Raw genomic sequence first — 21,462 nt, 5'->3', positions numbered from 1 at the left:
TTTTTATTTTTCAGATAGCCCGCAGCTGATGAAGGTAAATGGCCAAATAACTCATATCGATAATATTAAACACGTTACTGATGTATTCTTGCCATTTCAAAGACATTTTTTATGAATTAGGTGATGTTCATTAAGCTTATTGTGATGTGAAATTGACTCTCTATACTATATATGATTAGATTGTGCTGGTTCGGAATAAATTATATACAGTTTTATTAGGCGCATATCAAGTCGTGACAATGCCTGCCCACGTTGAAAATAATACCGCTAACACCATACGTGTGAAACTAGTGAAGCAAGAAAAGGGCGGACTTGGATTCCTGGTGAAACAGCGGACTAACAAACCATTAGTCGTGGTCGCCGATTTAGTGTCAGGTGGTATCGCTGAAGAAAGCGGATTGGTTCAAGTTGGTGATGTAATTTTACGCATCAATGATATAGATTTGACTGATATGAGCTACGACAGTTGTGTGGAAATTTTAAAAGCCGTGCCAATAGATGCGCCGGTCGTATTGTTACTCAGAGGACCCGACGGATACGTAACTCATTTGGAGACCACGTTTCAGGAAAATGGAATGCCCAAATCTGTGCGCGTTACAAAACCGGTAGATAATACAATAGTGGGACGAATCAGACGGACATTGGCTTCAACGCCATCTCCAATATCTTCTCCAGTCAGAACAATCAAACAACTGTGTATCAATACAGAAGATTCGAGCAATAAATCAAGTAAGAAGAAGAAAAGTCAGAACCAAGAAAACGGAGTTGTCGTTCCTGTTACAAATATAAATATAGACTCGAAACAGTGTGACGCAATAACACAAACCATAGAGCAATCTAAAACGCTAGTTAACGGCGATATCCATAAACGCAAGAAAAGCGAACATTTTGAAGAGACGGTTTTGGATAACGGATGCCAAGGTTCGCCGAAAATAATTCTATCAAGTCCTTCATTGGTCGGAAATAAAATCAAAAAGAACATCATGGAGTCAAATCATGAGAATTTAAAGGGGAAAAGCCCGTCGCGTCGTGCTATAGAAATAATCCAGGATAACGACGAGATCACTGTGGTGGTCACCGGAAACGTAAAAATTCAAAATAACATGGAATCGCAGTCGGTGGAAAATACCCCGAAACGTGTGGTCATAGGAGGTTCGACGACGAGAGAGATTGAAGGTTCCTGCAATTCCGAGCACCTGCATCAAAATGGAACGCTGTCAAAATCGGGTTTTAAAAATGACAACTCTGAGGATGATTTGAAGAAGCTGACGAATGACAAAAAGAAGAATGGATCGCTGGCAAATTCGCCCAGAAGATTGGGTGAACGGCGTACGTCAGCCACACCAAGTCCGAAGAAATACACCAAATTACGATACCTACTGGACAATAAAACAGATATGGACATTCTTCACCAACAAGCTACTGAAGTAGGTCTAGTTTAAATTAATTTGAAAAACAACATGTACATCCCAATGCCATTTGGTAGTCGTTTCCATCTGCATTCCATTCGGAATCTGCAATGCTAATAATCATCATAGGTATATTTATTACCCACAAAGACACAGTAGACAAGGTTTCTTTTAGACGCAATTCTTTTTGATAGCCTGTCCCATGTTCGCTCCACACATATCCATATCATGTGTACATAGACTTGGTTGTTCGCAATGCTAATAATGTTTATAGATATAATTAATATCCACCAACACATTGTGGATAAGGTTGTCACAGAGATCCTTCTCCAACGTGAGGCACTATACTCCGATTTGGGAAGGTTCACATAATTATATATTCGAACATGTGCATCATGTAATCATTAGATTATTCTGATTTCCTTCCTCAAAAAAATCATGCTGTGTAAATTGTTCATCGGCTGACTTTTCATCCTGTAAATTATCATTATTCATGATGATCGTAAGATCTGAGTTGAAATGAGTTCAACTACCAATCACATTTTTCATACTTGTTTCAGCCCGTACCTTGTACCACTGAACGATGTATGGGGTCATTGATGGATTTAGCCCCGAAACGGGCCCCTGGTGTTCCACGATCAAACGAGGAACTTGTAATGCATGCCAAGTCCTTTATTGAGAATTACTACGCCTCCATAAAGCGGTAAATATTTCCTTTATTCCACTGCCATATTTCCATAGCCTTTTTACGTTTTTATTTTCACATTAGTATGCTTCCATAAAAGACTACATCTCACATTCGACAATCGCCAGGACAAATGTGGTCCTACTCGTTGCTAGAAAATGATAAAAGGGATAAGATATCGGCACGTTGAGGTGACAACATCCCGTCCGTATGTCACATCCGGGAACGTGATTTTGAAATTTTTTAAAAATATCAACTTTGCAAAAGTTTATTAGATTAGCTATAGTGTATATTATTGCTAAGGAAATGATCACTCAAAATATTACGAAAATTGAGAAAATTTAAGATCCATTTCGCCAGTTTTTCTACTTTCTTGTAAATTTTCGCACAATTTCCAATTAGTAGATAAACGTATATGAAATTCTTTTTGATTGAAAAAAATTTGCAGTTTTACTTTAATTTCGGTTTCATTTCAACAGTGTGAATACCCCTTCTCATCAGAAACGTTGGCAAGAGATTACCACTGCTATCGAGAGCACAGGTACCTACGAATTAACAACTAGTGAATTGACGTTTGGTGCCAAAACTGCCTGGAGAAATGCTCCAAGATGTATTGGTAGGATTCAATGGACCAAACTGCAGGTACGTAGTGTTTCAAACGAACACCAAACCTTTTAACCATTGATGCCATTTTAATGAAATATCCAAACCAACGTGTCGTGTGTCCAAAAGACAGCTTTTTTTTCTTGTAAATCCAAAAGCTGGTGGGTTTACATCTAATATTCAAAGCATCGTCCAATATCAAAATATTTTCACTGTTAAAAAAGTGCTCAATACATCCATTGTAGAGGGATATAGAAGTACCTCTGTTAAAAAAGTGCTCAATACATCCATTGTAGAGCGATATAGAAATACCTCTGTTAAAAAAGTGCTCAATACACCAATTGTAGAGCGATATAGAAATACCGCTGTTACTCATAGTTTCAAGTTTGGATGGCCCGTATAAAGAATGGTGCTTAGGCGTTTTTACGATGCAAAGCTTAAACTTTTTCCACGCATGTTACTTTGTGTAGTTTTATTTGTGTAGCTTTTCTATCAAACGTTTTGTATAATGAAAAGCATCTAATGTAAAATTTTCTGCTTCGAAATAAACAGCATGCATTATGAACTAAATGCTCAATAAATTTCAGGTTTTTGACGCTCGACATATAACAACTGCTCGTGGTATGTTTGAAGCTATCTGTAACCATATAAAATATGGTACCAATAAAGGAAACATAAGGTAATGTACCAATAACATTAAATAAAGCATGGGTTTTGTGACCTAATTTTTTGCTCGACTAAAATGCAAATGTATGGAGAGTTTTGCTTCAAATTTCCATAGTATCCATTAATATGTGAACATTGGTTACAAAAGTTTACAGCAAAGCCCAATTCATTGTACTTATGAAGATCGGCTGGGATGGTCATTGAGTTATTGAATATTAGCAAGTAAAGGAAAGGATGGCTTGGGAAAACGTAGCGTGACAACCACATCAGATCTCTCTTTTTTCAATGTTCAATTTGGGGGGTATCAACTTTTTGACATGTTAAGTCGTTCTATTTAATCAGGCTATATTTTCTGATATGAAAAAGGTTGCAGAGAAAACCCAACAAATATCAAAAAATCTTATAAGATTTATAAGTGCAAGAGAGGTAATGCTATCTATCAAGGAACCTGAAAGAGGGTAATAGAGAGATAATTTTGAAAACCCATGCCCATGTCATTGGTTTGTAACAAGCACCCTCCCCTCCCTACCCCCACAAATTATCATTTTGTCTCTATTGAATTGAACTTATATTCTTAACAATCTTTCTGTACCTTTGGATCCAGTAGGGCTGCTTGAAATAATGTCATTCATAATCATTTTATAATTAACTGATAAAATAACAATGAGTCGAACAAAATCGCTCACTTCATTTCATGGACCACTGGCAAATAATTTAGTTCTGCAAAAAGTTAGAAATAACCAATATTAGCATATGATTTTTGATGAAAATGAAATGATTGGAGATTTATAGGGGTGAACATTCATCTTTTGTATGAAATACTCAACATATCATACTAAAGAAGGCAATTTTTTCATAGAAAAATAGTTTTCGAGCCATTTATGCTGAAAATAATGCCACATAGAGCATTTCGTTACAAATTCAAATTGAAATTAAAATTGCAGTAATTACTTTCGACATTTTATTTTTCGACAAGGAAGTTTAGAAAAACGGGAATTTCATAGCATTTTATTCTATGAAGGGATATTTTTTTGAAACTATGTCTGATATCTATCTATAATTATGAGGTTGATTTTATTACCAAAGCTTTGATACTATGCAAAATGTTACCGTTTTTTTCTATATTTCATTATAGATATCATTATAAATACATTGTATATCAAACGTTTAACGGTTGAGTTGACCCGTCCTGTTCATGATTGTATTGTACGATAATGTGCTTGTTCAATATTACAATGTCATTATATTACTACTATTGGGGTTGAAAAGAAGATTTTTAAATCTTTTATTTGTATCGTGAACACTGATAGCATCATTTTGTGCCATTCAAATTTTCAGTTTTGTGGCTCTTTCAATTCAACTACAAATTTTTAATTTATGACGTAGCTATTATAAAAGCTGAAAAATCCGATTGTCCGATATTAATGTCATAAATTATTGTATATCAATTTAATGATATATATCATACACTTGAACATTTCATTATAACAGGAACTATCAGACTGAAATCTTTAATATTGCAAATAGAAAATAATATATCTCCGATATACATGATATACCAAATATAGAAAACAACTTACATCCCCTTTCAGTCTTAGATCTTTTAAAAACACATAGACATGAATTCATTGTTTGTCTTTACTCTGATGTTCCAGTGGAAGATGAATCATAGGGGAATTCAGTGCATCCGGCATGTTCTGTTTTTTTTTTTATCTATACTGAAAAGAGAAATCCTCTGAAATTATGGCGCAAGGTTAGGCCCACATATATGATATATACCTCTGTATTTCTAACAAATTAAGGTTTATAGCTAATCGCTACATAACACAAATATTTATAATATAATTCATTAATATTGTTAATTAATTAACATAATACATATATAATGTATAAGTAAAGAACAGCTGTCGAATTCAGCTTTGCTATTGTCACATAAAAAAGTATAAAAAAAATTACCAATATTGAAAGAGAGAAAATTTACTATATGTTCAGTTCATTCTAATAAAACATATGAAAAACTTCTTAAATATATTCTTAATTTAAAATAAATATAACAAAGATCAAACAATCAAATATTTTATTGTGAAAACTTTCGTAAAATAATCGTTTTTGATGAATATTAATGCATGATATTATAATGATAAAAATATGGACATTGATAATAATATTTTGAGTTGAGGAATTTCGTAATATCAATCGTTTTTTGAGGAACAATTTTCCTTGTCAAGGGTACAAGTACTGAATTAAACAATTCTTGCAATGAATCTCAATAAAATAATGGAAATAATTAAACCAATATAAAAAGATTTCTATTCCCAGTAGATAGTTTATAATTTGTCATGAATTCATGCAAAACAGTCATCCCATTTCCAAAGTTTACCTTTTGTTTTAGATCGGCTATAACCATCTTTCCACAGAGAACAACCGCCAAGAAAGACTATAGAGTGTGGAATAAGCAGCTTATACAATATGCTGGCTTTAAAATGCCTGATGGTTCATTTATAGGCGACCCTGCGTCTGTGGAATTTACCGAGGTAAGGGTTCTTCTAGCATGACCACTCTTTTGGAAATCTGGTGGCCCTTTTTCAGTGGCGTATTTTGGGAGTGGACCAATAGATTATCGCCAGTGAAGGCTTTGATTTGTATAATTTTCTGTTTTATATCTATATAATGTAATCAGCAATGATAATATTAGCTAAATCAACTATAAAATTCCAATCCAAAATTCTATGCAATTTTCATCACATAATTTTATGATTTAATGCTTTTTTCAGGTCTGCATGAATATGGGTTGGAAACCAAAATACACCAATTTTGACGTTCTTCCTATTGTGCTATCAGCAGTTGGACATGATCCGGAATATTTTGAAGTTCCTCCAGAGCTGAATTTAGAAGTTCATATCAAACATCCAAAGTAAGTAAGACACTAATTCTCAAATTAGATAACTTCATAATGGATCGTAACAATAACTCAACTGTATGCTGTTCCCTTACCCTTAGTTTAGTCCAGAGTATCATTCATATGAAAATGATACACAGTTTTCCAGCTGTTCAGCCACAATAGCGCTGCGGTCCTTAATTTCTAGTTTGCTCTCCAATGGCTGGAGTGTTTATAATGAATTCGAAACACCATGCATCACATTACTAGATTATATTCTAGAGTTTTTCACATTTGCCAGACTCAGATTTTGCCATAAACATTCTTCTTTCACGTACTTCAAATAAAATCATAGAGGGCTTCACTGACATTGACTATCTACATTTATTGCCAATCTCTTAATTTGGGATTCGAATTTTCGTTTTGCTGTTCGAATCGTCAGTAGTTTTTGGTAAAAAAACAATTTATCAATGATATTTCAATTTGAATCTTTTAATACATTGTAGATATCCATGGTTTGAAGAACTGGGGTTGAAATGGTTCTCTCTACCAGCAGTATCATCCATGATGTTTGATTGTGGTGGATTGGAATTTACAGCCTGTCCATTTAACGGGTGGTATATGGGAACAGAAATTGGAGCCAGAGATTTCTGTGACAGCAATAGATATAATATCTTGGAGGTGAGATTTGATCAAAATTACTACAGTTCGACTTTCGTAGTTGTGCTTTTCACAACGTTTCGACCAAATACAAACTTAAATAAGAGTAAAGATGTTTTTGAAGGCTGACAATTAACAGAAGTAAATTCGGATTTCAAAAGTTTGTTGAAGGGTGTCCGTTGTTTGCGAGATGATAATAGTATTCTCAAACAAGCACTGGCCTGGGTAATGCTTTGCTGTGATAATGCTAATCAGACATTTAAATCAGAGTAGTAGGCGATAGGCAAGGGGGTCTTTGAAGTTCTACAAGGTCCCAATGAATGAATTTTAAATGGGACTGATATATGACCTTCTATAAAATCTAACCCAGCTGATCGCTATGTAGATTGAATTATACTGGAACTAATGATTCCAACAACTTGGACCATATGGGATCACTCCTTGTCAATTTTCATCTATTTCAGTATTTTTCGGTGTCATATATTTTATTATGATTGATTAGATCAATTGATTTAATATTTATGATTGACAAACAAGTCATGTCAAAGATTGTTAAGATGCTATTTTCAGTTCAATGTCCAAGCATCGTGTCAAGTTTGCTCCACTTGTACCAGTTAAAAGGTCGACCAAAGTAGGTGAACTGACCAAACTGCCCTGTCGAAATTTTTAGGTTACATGCGGTGTGATCCGTCTTCATTAGCTAATAACATAAAGTACAACAATAAATAATGAAAAAAAGTCCCGTCCGTTGTTCAGTAATTCTGGATACCAGTAATATGTCCTTGATTATTAGATCCAAGAACACGATCCAATCCGAACCAAAGTAACCCATCCTTCAAGACGATATATATTGGTCCTAAACAATTATCGTGGCATTGTATTGTATTCTATTTTATCGTTCGCTTACAGAAAGTAGGTAAACAGATGGGTCTAGATACGAAGAAAAGCTCTTCATTATGGAAAGATAGAGCTTTAGTTGAAGTAAATATAGCTGTTCTTCATAGCTACCAGGTAAGACCAGTTCTCATTTCAAATCATATATTGTGGGAGAGGAAAACATTGAATATCTGTTGGAAGTAAGTTGATGCTGATATAATTTAAAGACCTACATTAGCAGCCAATAGTAGATCAGTTTCCAACGCAGTTGAATTGTGTCATGATTTAAGACGGAAATACACTTAGTAGTTCAAAACATTTTTACAGATTTTAGAACAAAGTTTTGGAACTTTTTCCTTAAATATGTACTGTATATCGAAAAATAATATAGAATTCCAATCTGTGTCTGTTGAATGAAGAGTTCAGGGGTGAAACATTATAATGACCATATTTCAGACTCAAGGAGTAACAATAACAGATCATCATGCAGCTTCAGAATCTTTCATGAAACATCTGGAGAATGAACAGAGACTACGAGGTGGTTGTCCTGCTGATTGGGTCTGGGTTGTACCCCCAATGAGTGGTTCACTGTGTCAGGTGTTCCATCAAGAGATGTTACTGTACAAAATGAAACCTTCATATGAATATCAGGTATGATACGAGGTTACCATTATGGACTGTATCTATTCCAATGTACTAAGGGGGTTGTATGTCAATGGAGGTAGAGGGTTAACGGTAAGCACTCAGCACTCAGAGAGAGGATTTCAAGCCTTCAACTAATCTATTTCTTATAATAGATGAATAAGTGTATGAATAGGAGGACGATGCAAAGATTTTATAACGTGATACAAATTCTATTTGTTAAGATTTGTAGAAGAGTTGATGTAACATTGCAGTTGTAGCGTCCCATCCATTGTCTTTTACATCTAATTTCTTGCGATTCCTTGATACAGTTTCAATGATTAACTGTTTAAATTTGAAGTTGGTTTGTTTTTTCTTTTAAATGAAATAGTTTACCCATGTCAAGATATCACCATTTGAATCACCTTAATGCTAGATGTTTCAAGTAAATAAGTTACTCGGATGTTTTTCAGGAAGACGCATGGAAATCTCATATCTGGAAGAAAGACCGAGACAAGACACGATCTTCAGATCGACCAAAACGTAGATTTGGTTTTAAAGAATTGGCTCGGTAATACTCTTCTATTACTCTTCTGTGTTGTGATATTGTGGGCCTTGAAACAATCGTACAAATTGTTTCCTCCAAGCTACCTGATAGGAAAAGAAATGGTGGCATTTTTTGAATTCTTTGCAAAGAGGAAAAATAAGCAGATCTTCAACATATGTGACGATATTTTTGGACTCGAAATGAGCAAAAATAAAATAAAATTTGCAGAAAATGAGATGCTTCCTTCAAGAAACACCATAGATACAAAACGAGGGAAATTCTTTTTAGGTCTTTGCAAAGAGGAAAAACTTCTAGCCCGCTTCATCATCTATATCCTACGACGAAAACACGTTCTAAAATTCTTCTGCACTATTTGATTAGTACATGGACAGCTAATAACTTGACCATTTCTATTACAGGGCAGTGAAATTCTCAGCTAAATTAATGGGTAAAGCTCTTGCTAGAAGAGTGAAATGTACCATATTATACGCTACAGAAACTGGTAAATCAGAACGATTTGCTAAAACATTGTGTGAAATCTTCAAACACGCCTTCGATGCTAAAGTAAGTTGAAATCTTTATCTTCCAGTTGTGGGAATTGTTCAGGAGAGCTATTGGCATTTGGCTGCTCAAGCAAACGTTACGCAAAAGCTAAATACTCTCTTACGATAAGGCACAGGTTTGTAATAGGCTTCCATTATTGTTGTGTGCAACTTTAAGCTATGAGACTAATTACTTTGGAACTGTTTGCTGTGGAACTATTTGCTATGGAACTTTTTGCCATGTAACTATTTGCTAGAAGGTAACTATTTGTTATGGACCTATCTGTTATGGAACTATTTGAACTCTTTTCCAGGTGATATCAATGGATGAATATGATATAACAGAATTAGAGCACGAGGCGCTAGTATTAATAGTTACTAGTACATTTGGTAACGGTGATCCACCAGAAAATGGAGAAGTATTCGCTAAAAGTTTATTTGAAATCAAAACTAATGATGAGAACGTAGAGTAAGTCTTTACACAGTTTTTATTTGATGTGATAAGGCAAACCGTACTTATTATTAATTGGCAAAATATTTAATTTGACCTCGCTTCAGATATCATTACTCGCAATAGATCTATAATTTGAAATAAATTACCAATCTTGAAATACTGAAGCCCTATTCTTGAAAACTGATGTAAGATAAAATCCATATTTTACGAAGTACGGTTATCTAATTGGTTAACAAAATTTAACTTTAAATCTATATTAGTGACTGGACAATCAGATGACTGGAACACTAAAATAATCTTAAGCTAAGTTATTTAGAGAATAAGGCCCTTGCAATATGCACCACATCCTAAAAATATGCTAAAAGTTGATATCAGCCTTGTGGACTCTCCGTAAGGAACGCCTCGTCTAAATATTGAAGCATTACCATCGAGATAATCAAAGACAAGACTTAGATACTATTGCTCATTTAGTCTAACACATGAATGGTCTGTTTTCAGCACATCAAAAGACTTCAAGTCGTCTTCCTATATTAGAATGAGTACCTCCAGTGAAAAGAGTGTAAAAACAGGAGTAGATAGTAAAGATGAAGAGGTTTCAAGAGCAGAAGATACCAATCTGTTTATGGAAACAGGACCTTTAGCTAATGTTAGGTAAGGTAACCTACTTATAATGCTGAACCAAAACTAAACTAAAGACAGCATGGATGTGCACGAAAGAGAGGATATTATAACAGCAGGATTTCCTTCGTTGCATTGTGAAACTCGTTTCAGTAACGTCTCGCCTGCAGTTTCTGTAATGACTCGTCAGTAAAAAAAGAACCTACGTACAGTTTTCCTTACGAAACATCTGGTAGACACCGTATTTATTTGTGGTGATCCACCTGAATGCTGAATAATTCGATGCTTCTTTGTTGCAATTAGTAACAACCATATCTCATGGCTTCAGACTATTGTTTAATATATTTGGTTTTCCTTTGACTATAATTGGATATTTACATATATAAACAATTGTGTAACTAATTAGATCTTGTTTTCTCGACACATATTGAACAATAAGAGATAAAAAAAAGAAGTGAATTAACACTTTCGATTACTTGAGTGGCCCAAAAATACTTCATCTGGCCTCACAATCCCATAATCAAACCAATGACGTTGATATAGTTACTGCTTTATCACTCTGTGGATTTCTGAAATGTATTTTGAGAACTTCAACTTCAAAAGAGCCATCAAAATTCTACTTTGTCTTTTATTTGCTTTATGAAAATTTCAATGAATGGTGAAGTATTATTTTTGAGTTTTATTTTACTTTACTTCGGGGGTGGGGAGGGAATGAAAGCCAACCGTTGAGAATATCTGTAACATGACAGATCGGTAGGAATGTGGTCGAGGACAAAACAATTGAAAGTATTTCAGGGTCAATATTATACAAAGCGGGTTAACGATAAGTATGTCCCTAGAGAATCACAACAGAAGAACAATCTATTTTCAAACAGTTCATTTCGCACTTTTCTTCTCAATGAAATTAGTTTTTTTTCTTTAATTAAATAAAAGGTTTTGTTGTGCAGTTAGTGAGGTCTGTCATCTATTTTGTCTCGCTATTTGTAGAAAAAACTCGTTATTGTCGGTTTTTATTAATGCACTGCTAATGAATGTTGAAGCTTCCTGGTTGATCGCGAAAATCTGGCTTATATTTTAAATGAAACGAAATGGAGTTTTACGCATTAAATGGATTGGACGAGTTTTATGCGTGTATTCATATTTATATGAATTATATTTAAATACATAAGGTGGTAATGAATGCACGTAAGCGTGTTGATGTGACTGGTTAAAAGAAATACCTCGCTGAAATGAATATTTATTATCTCGATTCCAAGTACTAGGTTTACCTGCTAAAGGGAAACACGGTAAAAACGAATCGTAGTTCTACTTTCGTGCACTTTCAGAAGTTCTTTGAAGTGCATTTCTTTACAATAAGTACATGCATATGTATGAGTATAAAATGAAAAATAGTTTTACATTATATTTTTACTGTTCCATAAAGGACAAATGATGATCATGCAACATCGTTCAATGTAAATTAGATATATCTTTTTTCAAATACAAATATCTAGAGTGTTTTCTACACGCTCGCTCAGAAAAAGGTGCCCTTATTGTGTGATTACGTATATTCGAGCCTATTATAACATGACAATCTGTAGATGCATTACACACTTAATGAATGTGATGTTTTATGGACATTTAACTCATTCACGACATTTAAAAATCACGCGCTGATATACTTTAATTTCTTGAAATATATCTTAATGTGAAAATAAGAAAAAAAACAACAATTTATTATTATCAGTGAAATGAACTGTTTGAAAGAGAGAAGGGGAGTTGACAAACCATGTAGCAGAATGGTGATTTAATTACCTCGCTTACATCATTATATTGATGCCGATGCCTTGGAAATCGTAGTTCCAGGAAAATCAAAATGTATTGAAATGAGCATCCCACTTTTATGTATTTAATCAGGTTAATGAAGACCACAACTTTTCTGAACTTGATTGAGCATGTGACCAAATTGTCTGCACCTGCACGGATATTGAAAACGACAAATACTTTTTGAAATTCAATGATGATGATACTTCTTATGATAATGACGATGATAATGATGATATCTTCATTTTAAACCTTTTCAGATTCTCTGTCTTCGGCCTGGGTTCTAGAGCCTATCCTAATTTCTGTGCCTTTGCTAATTATATGGATAAGATGATGAGTGAATTAGGCTCTGAGAGGATTTATGATATGGGAGAAGGAGATGAACTTTGTGGACAGGAAGAATCTTTTAGAAACTGGGCACAGGAGGTCTTTAAGGTGAGGTTTCTTAAAATCTTTTCAAGAATGGACAATCCAATTTTATTTATCCACAGAAGTAGAGTTTTTTTGCTGCCAAAATTCAACAATATATACAATCAGTGGCATTTTAACGGGGGGAGGGGGCGGTAGAGAGAGACCCGCCCTGCTTTGCCTCCCACCAACTTTCAAAATTTGTATCAATTTACACAGTGAAAGTATAGCCTGTGGCCCCCAGGAAAATTTTGTCGCTCTTGCCCACCCCCAGTTAATTTTTCCTAGAAACGCCACTATATACAATTGCGTATTTAAGTGTTTATTTCTTTAAAATTTCGGTCCTCGTAGTATACATGTATCTTGTAAGCCTTTTAAGCTCAAAAGTTAGATCACCTTGCCCTTTAAAGCATACTCTATTCCTGCTTTAGTCATTATGAAAGTCAGCGACCGACTGGAACAGACGAAAATAACCACTGTCATCCCAATCTTCTTTTACTATTTTACTTTTATTTCATTAGGCTGCTTGTGAAACTTTCTGTCTGGGAGATGACGTCAATATGAGCGAGGCTACAGGAGCATTATCCAGTACCGATCATACTTGGGTTCCTGAAAAGTTCCGATTGACACCGCTCGATAATGAGAAGGAAATGGAACCGTGTGCAGGTAGAAATATAATTGAACCTTTATGTTGCCATTTAAAACTCGATGTGAATACTGTCAAAGTGTATCGATTTGCTGCAAAGAACATGGCGAAACGGGCCAGTGAAATCGTAAACGTGTGCGCCTCAACCAGAAAAGCACCATTAGCAATTTAACAAAAAGTCAACATCTTTGCTTCTATAATATTGTATGTCCCACATACATTCGAGCTTGTCATTGTTTCTATTGTAGCTTTGTCCAAGCTACACAATAAAACAATATTACCATGTAAAATGTTGGAAAGAAAACAACTTCAGGCTGCAGATTCCGAGTAAGTTATTTCATATATTTGTATCTGATGGGCGTTGGCTTTAAGAGGTTGAGAAACGCTCGATTGGTTCCAATGGACCTTGCAAGAGTAAGAGTGGATTATTTGTATGAAGCCTAAAGCGTAAGTATGGAATTTATTTTTAATAAAGCAGTGAACTCGTTATATGTTAATCCGATTTAAATAGTTTAGCGGTATCATATTTCGAAAATGTCCTACAACAGCTTGCATATGTCCTGCTTATTTCAGACGTCAAACCATACTGGTGACGATGGATACACAGGGAGCCTCTGAGTTATTGTATATGCCTGGTGATCATGTTGGTGTTTTCCCTGAAAATAATCCTGACTTGGTATCAGCTATACTGGCTAGATTGAGTAACGCTCCACCACCAGATCAGCTCATTAGACTGGAATTCCTTACAGAGAAAAATATGCCTTTAGGTTAGCTATTATTTGAATTATATGTATATAGATGAATATTTACCCAGATTTTAATACAAAGTGTGTGCAGTCAGTGTGTCAAAAGTATGTCTAATCGTTAAGAGTTATGCATTTGTTATTCACTGTAGATTTGCTGATTACACTAACCCAGTAACAGAGTCAAATCAGGTGTTCCGTAATAGTGAAGATACCTTGCCTCGACACCCATCATAATATTCATTTTTGTGGAGCTTAAATTCTTTGGTCTTGGCTTCAAGAACCGAGAGCTGATCCTTACCATTTGGAATTATCAAATAAATATTTGATATTTATAGTTTAAAAGGGCTTTTGCTGATCCTATATGTGTCAAATCTCTTGGTCTTTATAATCTAACTTTAAATATGAATATTTACAGGAACTACTAAATCATGGGGACCATATGAGAAGTTTCCAACGTGTACATTACGAACAGCATTCTCTCGCTTCCTCGATATAACTACATCTCCTTCACAATCTCTTCTACAAGCATTAGCTGCTCAAGCCACACGTGAGGTGGAGAAAGAACAGTTGGAGCTACTGGCCAAGGTAAACGTAGCCCCCGATGAATCGATAAAGCGAGGAAATGCTTTTCCTAGAATGAAATATTTGTTTTTTTATGTTCTTTTTTTTTTTAAACAAAATACATCGCATCAAATCAAAGCAACTATCATCTCAATTATGTTATTGCGTACTGACATATTGAATATTACTCCGTGGTTGAATTGTTGTTCAAACGTTTTGATAATTGCTCTATTATGTTTCTAGCCAGTGCCAGGCCTAAAAGTTTTGTTCACAGTCTACCTTAACATTCTTGAACATTGCTTTAATCCTGTGCCAGTGCCCTCTGTCGGATAGTAACTTTCAACCACCCTAATCTTTATTATGCTTAATGTTGCAGGATTCGCAAGCCTATGAGGAATGGAAGTATGATCTGATGCCAAACCTGCTGGAAGTCTTTGAGATGTTCCCATCTCTGAAAGTTCCACCATCTCTATTGATGACGCAACTTCCGCTTCTACAACAGAGATTTTACAGTATTAGTTCAGCTCCCGTGGTCTATCCTGGAGAGATACACGCTACTGTTGCTGTAGTGTCGTTTAGAACACAAGGTATGTCGTCCTTTTCATTTCATTAATGTTGGTGGGATTATCCGCGAGGTCATTATTCTACTATTTCACAATTGTGAGCGAGCGATATACTCTGCTACCTGGTCAGAATCTCCGTATCACTGATAATGCTATTTTGGTATATTTAACATTCATCATCGTAAGCGATTGTACGTATGCCCACGCTTGTACGTATACTCAGAAACTGATAACGGGTTTCAGGTTCTAGTGAATATTATTTCACTATTGGCTAAACCATTATCATTGATTTTGATTACAGATGGAGCAGGTCCTATCCATGAAGGTGTGGCATCGTCTTGGTTAAACAGAGTAGAACCTGGTCATACAATACCGTGTGCTGTCAGAGGGTAAGGTTTTGTATACTTATTAGAATATATACCGACTAAAACGATCAGACACCACTAAAAAATGAACAGAAACTATCAAGATTTGATATCAGAAAACGAAACTAATTGGGATCGACTCTGAAACGATTTTTGATTAATGTTAAACAGCATATTAAGCCTGATTATGTACTTTAACATTTGTGAATAGTATGTGAGTAATCTATAAATGACATAACATATTTAATGAATGCAGTAAGACTGATTTGGGATGATGTTATCTGAGAGCTCAGCATTTATAATGTCAGGAATTGACACAAATTGTAGGTTTTGTTGTGATACATGGCCACCCACATATCAAAGACTACATTCTGAATTCATTCCATTGACTAACCCCATCTATCAATGAACAAGATTTGTACAAAAATAGAAATATACTTTCCGTATAAGCTTGTGTTTTTGTTATTGCATCTAGGGTATTACGTAATGAATTGCTCCGGAGAGTATTCATAAAAAACCTTTTGAAATAATTAAGATATATCAGGCATCACTGAGTTTTCTGATCAAAAAACCCATAGTAAATGATAGTTTCTTTGTAGCATTCCTTATATAAGTCTTCGTTATTTAATTATCAGAACTCCTTCATGCATATTCATAAAGCAAGTCTTAAAAGGATAGATGCGGCATTTGCGGGAGTAAATCATACCTTGATCTCAAAAAAGTGAATTGTTCCACTACTAATCAATGATAATGTTCACAACTTACCGTTGAAATTTGAACCTTCAAATCCAAGTGTATCCATGACTGTTTATGTTTGAAAGTTATTTCAAATAGTCGGCATTATAAGAGATTTTTTATTTTGAATATCCGTTGATGACGTCATGTGTTTACAGTAAACTAACTCAATCATCATGTTCTACTTCGTGTGTGCACAGCTGCGACGGAAGGTGTCTTGGTGTTAGAGACTATATCAACAAGACGTTCAACTTTCGGATACCCCAAATATCAGAGAGAAAATAAGCTCGTGAACTAAATAAGTAAAAAGTTAATGTTTAAGGTCTATAGTTCTGACGACTATTTACGTATATTCAAGATCCAAAAATGTCCCCAGAAATGTCGCACCTGTCCCTTTAAACATCAACCGTTTAAAACACCAGCATGAAGTATTTGACTCTCTTCAGTATGTTATTATCGTCTAAAAACTCGTCTGTGTCCAATTTCCCCATGATGGTAAAGTACTCATACGTATGCATGAAGTCAATCCGACATATCGATCATGTCGGAATTTCAACTATTGTGCTGTTGCCTGATTTACATATTCTTCATTCAGTGAATAACATTTTTTGGCTTATATATGCACATATACGAACTGAATGGGACGTATCAATCTTTTCGGAATTCCACATTTGGGGTTTTCGGCCAAATATATCTGTTACCGGAAGTCGATTGATCAATCTTTTCGGAATTTCAAAGTTCCGTGATGTTCGAGAAAGGACTAAGGCATTAGCTAAATAATGTTCATGTACACATGTATCTATAAACTGGTTCTGAGGTTTTCTTTTAACATATTAGCCACTAGCTACCCCCTCCTCCCCCGGTCTCCATTCCTCTCTTCACCTATACTATGACATATTCACGTGTATCCATGAACTGAGACGGCAATATCAATCTTTTCGGAATTCCAATGTTCCAGAAGTTCTTTTGACAACATGTATCAATCAAGATAACTGATTTCCTGTTTCAGAGCTCCGTTATTCCGCCTGCCTGATGACAATACATTACCTATTATTATGGTGGGTCCTGGTACAGGTATAGCACCGTTTAGGAGTTTCTGGCAGCAACGTAAATTAGATATGGAAATGGAAGACATACCCTGTCGTAAGTTACAATTTTTGTCTGTATTTTTTTAATTAATCTGAGATGAAAATAAATGTTTGTTTCGTTGCGTGTTTTTTTCTGTAAATTACTGCACTTGCCATTAATAATATTACGAGGTTCTTCTTCGACTTCTGTCATTGCAAAACACTAGTAGAAGTGGACTGACAATACAAGTCAATGTTTAACAATATAGAAAGGAGATCTGTAATTGAACAAAGTATTGGATTCATTGGATCTAATCAGATAGTCTTCAAAATTTGATGAATCTGTTTTAAGAGATAAAAGTATTTTGTATACAAATTCATTTACATTTTGTACAGAATAACTCCATTCATTCTGCTTTGGGTAATTGTTTGATGGTTTTACTTTTCGACTATGGCTATATCAAAGGATGAAATGGTGTTTCAATGTTTTGTGTACATGTAACAATGTCTTGTGGTTTTGTAAAACTAAGAGTGTCTGGGCCTTCATCAAAAAAAAATGAAACAAGAAAGAAACGATGTTGTTGCTTGATTTCAGATGGTGATAAGAAGGGCTGGGGACGTATGGAGCAGTATTTTGGATGTCGACGATCTACAGAGGATCATATATACAAAGATGAACTGGCACAGATGAAAGCTGACAAAGTTCTCTCCAATTTTCATGTGGCCTTGTCTAGGGAACCAAATCAACCCAAGGTAGGTTTAAGCTAACCATTCTAACCTCGAACCATGACTCAAAGCACGGCACTATTCTGGTACACCTGATGTAAGTCATTTTATAAGGCCTTATACACGTTTATTCAAAAAGCTAATATAATTTATGTTGACATTTCCCTAAACACAAGGACATAAAGACACAGAAACAGATAGGTACAGATACATTAAGACCAACGTGGCATGGTTCGGTGAGAGGAGGGGAGGGGTACAACAGTGTGATACCATAGGAAATGTTTCTTGTGATCATTCGAAAAAGACTTCCCGCCGATCATTATATTAGAAACAAACGAGTTAAAGTGTAATGATTGGTTCACTATGAAGTGAATGGCTAGAGTCGTCATAAAACCTAGTATCTTTTGTTTCAGACATATGTTCAGGATTGCCTAATTGCTAACAGTGAAACGATATACCAATCTATTGTTAAAGATGGGGGACATTTCTATGTTTGTGGTGATGTTTCAATGGCTCAGAACGTCACCAATACCTTAGATACCATTCTTCAAACTTGTGGTGGCATGAAGTCTGATGAGTCTAAGAACTTCATCCTCAAATTAAGGGTAAGTCATTAGACTTAGGGGTCAAGTAAGAGTTCAATTGTGTTTGATGTATAGTTTTTGTACAATTTGTTCACTTTCTGTGAGTAACTTTGTACATTGATTGCACATGCAAATATTATGCCGTGGAGTAACGTTAAGTTGGCGAAACGAAAAGCGAGAACCTTGTTTAATGCTTATAATGGCTGTTATCGTTTGAGACTCAGTGATAACACATGGTCCTGGTGACACAATGACACCTGTTATTTGACGAAGGTACAGACCCTTCCAGTTTCCCAAAAACGCGAGAGGCATTGAGTAAACAAAGTAATAATGTTGATATGGTATATTACAGGATGCTAACCGATTCCACGAAGATATATTCGGTGTAACTTTTAAAAGAAGTGAAAACGATAAACCACGTGACCCGAATAAGCGAGCCTGGAAGTTTATGACGTCAACAAGTAAACCTAGCGAGAATGATTCGGTACAGGAAATACCTACAGGTTCTACGGTAAGCATTTTATTATTCATATAAATTCATACAAATAAACGAAAATTATACTGTCCTGACAATATAAATCATTGTATACAGCATGACTTTATCAGTACTCATTATAAACGATTTTAAACATTGCTGACAATATATTACAATGGCGTTTGAGTAAGGTCAAGTTCGAAGTTTGCTACCCACAAAACATGGCGGCGAAACCCCGAAAATCGTTTTTATGATCCAACCAGTAAGACGGAAAACTCAAAACTCATACCCGATCTTATCGTTTATTTTAACAATGTCATTGGTTTGATTATTGGATTGCGATGCCGGATGAAGCATTTTTGGGCCATTCAAGTAACTGGAAGGCATAATATTCTCAAATAAGCAAATTCTGAAGACGGCCACCAGAACACGCTTTGTTTTAGTTATGTGTATAATCGTCGATTTTTTAGAGACAATGATTGAAATGCTAATTTGATATTTTTTTCATTTGCTATGCGTATAGAGATATCATATTCTTTTCATTTCAGCCTATTTCAACATCCAAGCCTAAAGCCCCAGAAAAGCATACCAGTAACATAAATATACAGTTGAAAAATCCTTTAAAATAATATTTCATTTTCTTAGATTATCTCTAGATTTAGAATTTTAATCAAATAATATGATTGTTAAAGTCGATTCGACATTTTATTATTGTTGTTATCCATTGATGAAAGAGTCTGCCCAGCGAAATCGCACAAATTTCAATAAAATGTATTTAATAGTTCCGCTGGACACACTCTTTCAAGAGGCAATAAAGTGCTAATTCATCGCTCATCCTTTAAACGCATCAGGTCAAAATCATTGGTGTTGGTCTCCATTTATATTTAATGCTTGTTTTTCTGTCTATTGTAAAAAGAGCAAAACGTTTGATTGTTAAAATTCACATTAATTGTTTTAAAATATTTAAGAAATTCGGAAAGCAGAGAGAAGCATCCCCTGTAAAAAACAAAAGGGGTAACATTGATTTTAACAATTTTGTTAATTATTAAAATCGATAGTTCAATTGGCAACTACGTCAAGACAAATTGGTTACAATTACACTAAATTCTACATAAACCTAAAGATTGAGAAATTAGAGGTCGATCGACTATTTCATGTTCGCTCTAACGTATTTTGGTATCAGCTCCTTGGTTTGGTCGAATTAGCATATATTTGACGTGCAGATACGACCAACGGACTCGCTCTTTCGATAACTTTGATGCTTATAATGTATATTTTAGTGTTACATTATAATAGGGAAACTCTTTACTGTTACCCATCTTTGAATCTTATTGATCATGCAGATATTGTTAATTTGAGACAATGATAAATGTTTAGATAATCCAGAATGTATCTAAATGTCGTCAGTATTTTCGAATTACGATTTAGTTGTCGAAAGTTTCTCCTATAAGGTGATATCAAGCCTAAATTAACTTCTATGGGTTGAATGTCCCTTTAAAGCATTACATTGTGGTTGCCTTCATTACTGTATCATTACCATAATTTTGGCAACCGTTCTTGTTATTTCTGTACATAATAAATATATCTGTTATTTTACTTTCATTACTATGCATGTTAGCATATTATTTATTATTTTCTCAATTAGAAATGATTTACATTACAGAAAACATCAATCTGTTTGAAATACAGCTCGTTTCGTTTTTGTAAGCTATTTCATTCGATCAAATGCTTGGAAGTACTTGCGCACAAAATATGAAATTAGAGGTTACGGAACGAAACATTGAGCATGTATTACAAGCATAGTTTGAATGTACTATTCTATTTTGTTTGTATTTTTTTTAATTTGGTTATATCATTTAGTGCTGATTGTTTATTCTTTCAAATAAAGTTGGACTAAAGCCTCTAGAGTGGGTCAATTTTTAAAGAAAAAAACGTCTATCTTATCTATAATTCAATGGTTTTGTACGTTGTGGTATGGGCCACCATTAAGACTGTACTCCATACTATTGATTGTTATAGCATGGATTAGGATTCATCTCATTAATAGAATCTGATTGGCTTCGAAACTAACATATGAAAGTTTGGTATACATTTAATTGCTTAAAGTTCAAAACTAATTTTCACCATTCCAATTTTCAATCAGACGTCTAAGGTTCCTGCAATTCCACTAAAACTAATTGTTCGCGAATGATAAAGCATATTTTGCGATAAGTAACGTTATCAA

General features: G+C 34.7%; 2 protein-coding genes across 2 annotated transcripts; both read left to right on the top strand.

Moving 5' to 3' along the window:
- Positions 1 to 239: 239 nt before the first annotated feature.
- Positions 240 to 605, top strand: LOTGIDRAFT_134597 (hypothetical protein; the record flags this gene model as incomplete). Its single annotated transcript, XM_009068665.1, has 1 exon — positions 240 to 605. A coding segment is annotated over one exon (366 nt), but the record flags the coding sequence as incomplete, so codon positions are not given.
- Positions 606 to 1,274: 669 nt separating this feature from the next.
- LOTGIDRAFT_197993 (hypothetical protein) lies at positions 1,275 to 20,148 on the top strand. Its single transcript, XM_009068664.1, has 25 exons — positions 1,275 to 1,427; positions 1,970 to 2,112; positions 2,574 to 2,736; positions 3,285 to 3,376; positions 5,756 to 5,897; positions 6,138 to 6,277; positions 6,748 to 6,922; positions 7,811 to 7,912; positions 8,234 to 8,428; positions 8,872 to 8,969; positions 9,365 to 9,509; positions 9,802 to 9,956; positions 10,440 to 10,592; positions 12,623 to 12,797; positions 13,292 to 13,436; positions 13,665 to 13,743; positions 13,990 to 14,183; positions 14,578 to 14,747; positions 15,100 to 15,310; positions 15,588 to 15,675; positions 17,396 to 17,529; positions 18,049 to 18,206; positions 18,593 to 18,784; positions 19,116 to 19,274; positions 19,787 to 20,148. Exons 1-25 carry the CDS (start codon positions 1,398 to 1,400, stop codon positions 19,865 to 19,867), a joined length of 3,519 nt encoding a protein of 1,172 aa, XP_009066912.1. The 5' UTR covers positions 1,275 to 1,397; the 3' UTR covers positions 19,868 to 20,148.
- The last annotated feature ends 1,314 nt before the right edge of the window (positions 20,149 to 21,462 follow it).

This window comes from Lottia gigantea, assembly GCF_000327385.1.
Source record: "Lottia gigantea unplaced genomic scaffold LOTGIsca_92, whole genome shotgun sequence".
Lineage (NCBI taxonomy): Eukaryota > Metazoa > Mollusca > Gastropoda > Lottiidae > Lottia > Lottia gigantea.
Note: the sequence above shows the minus strand (reverse complement) of the source record. Positions and strands in the feature narration are given on the sequence as shown.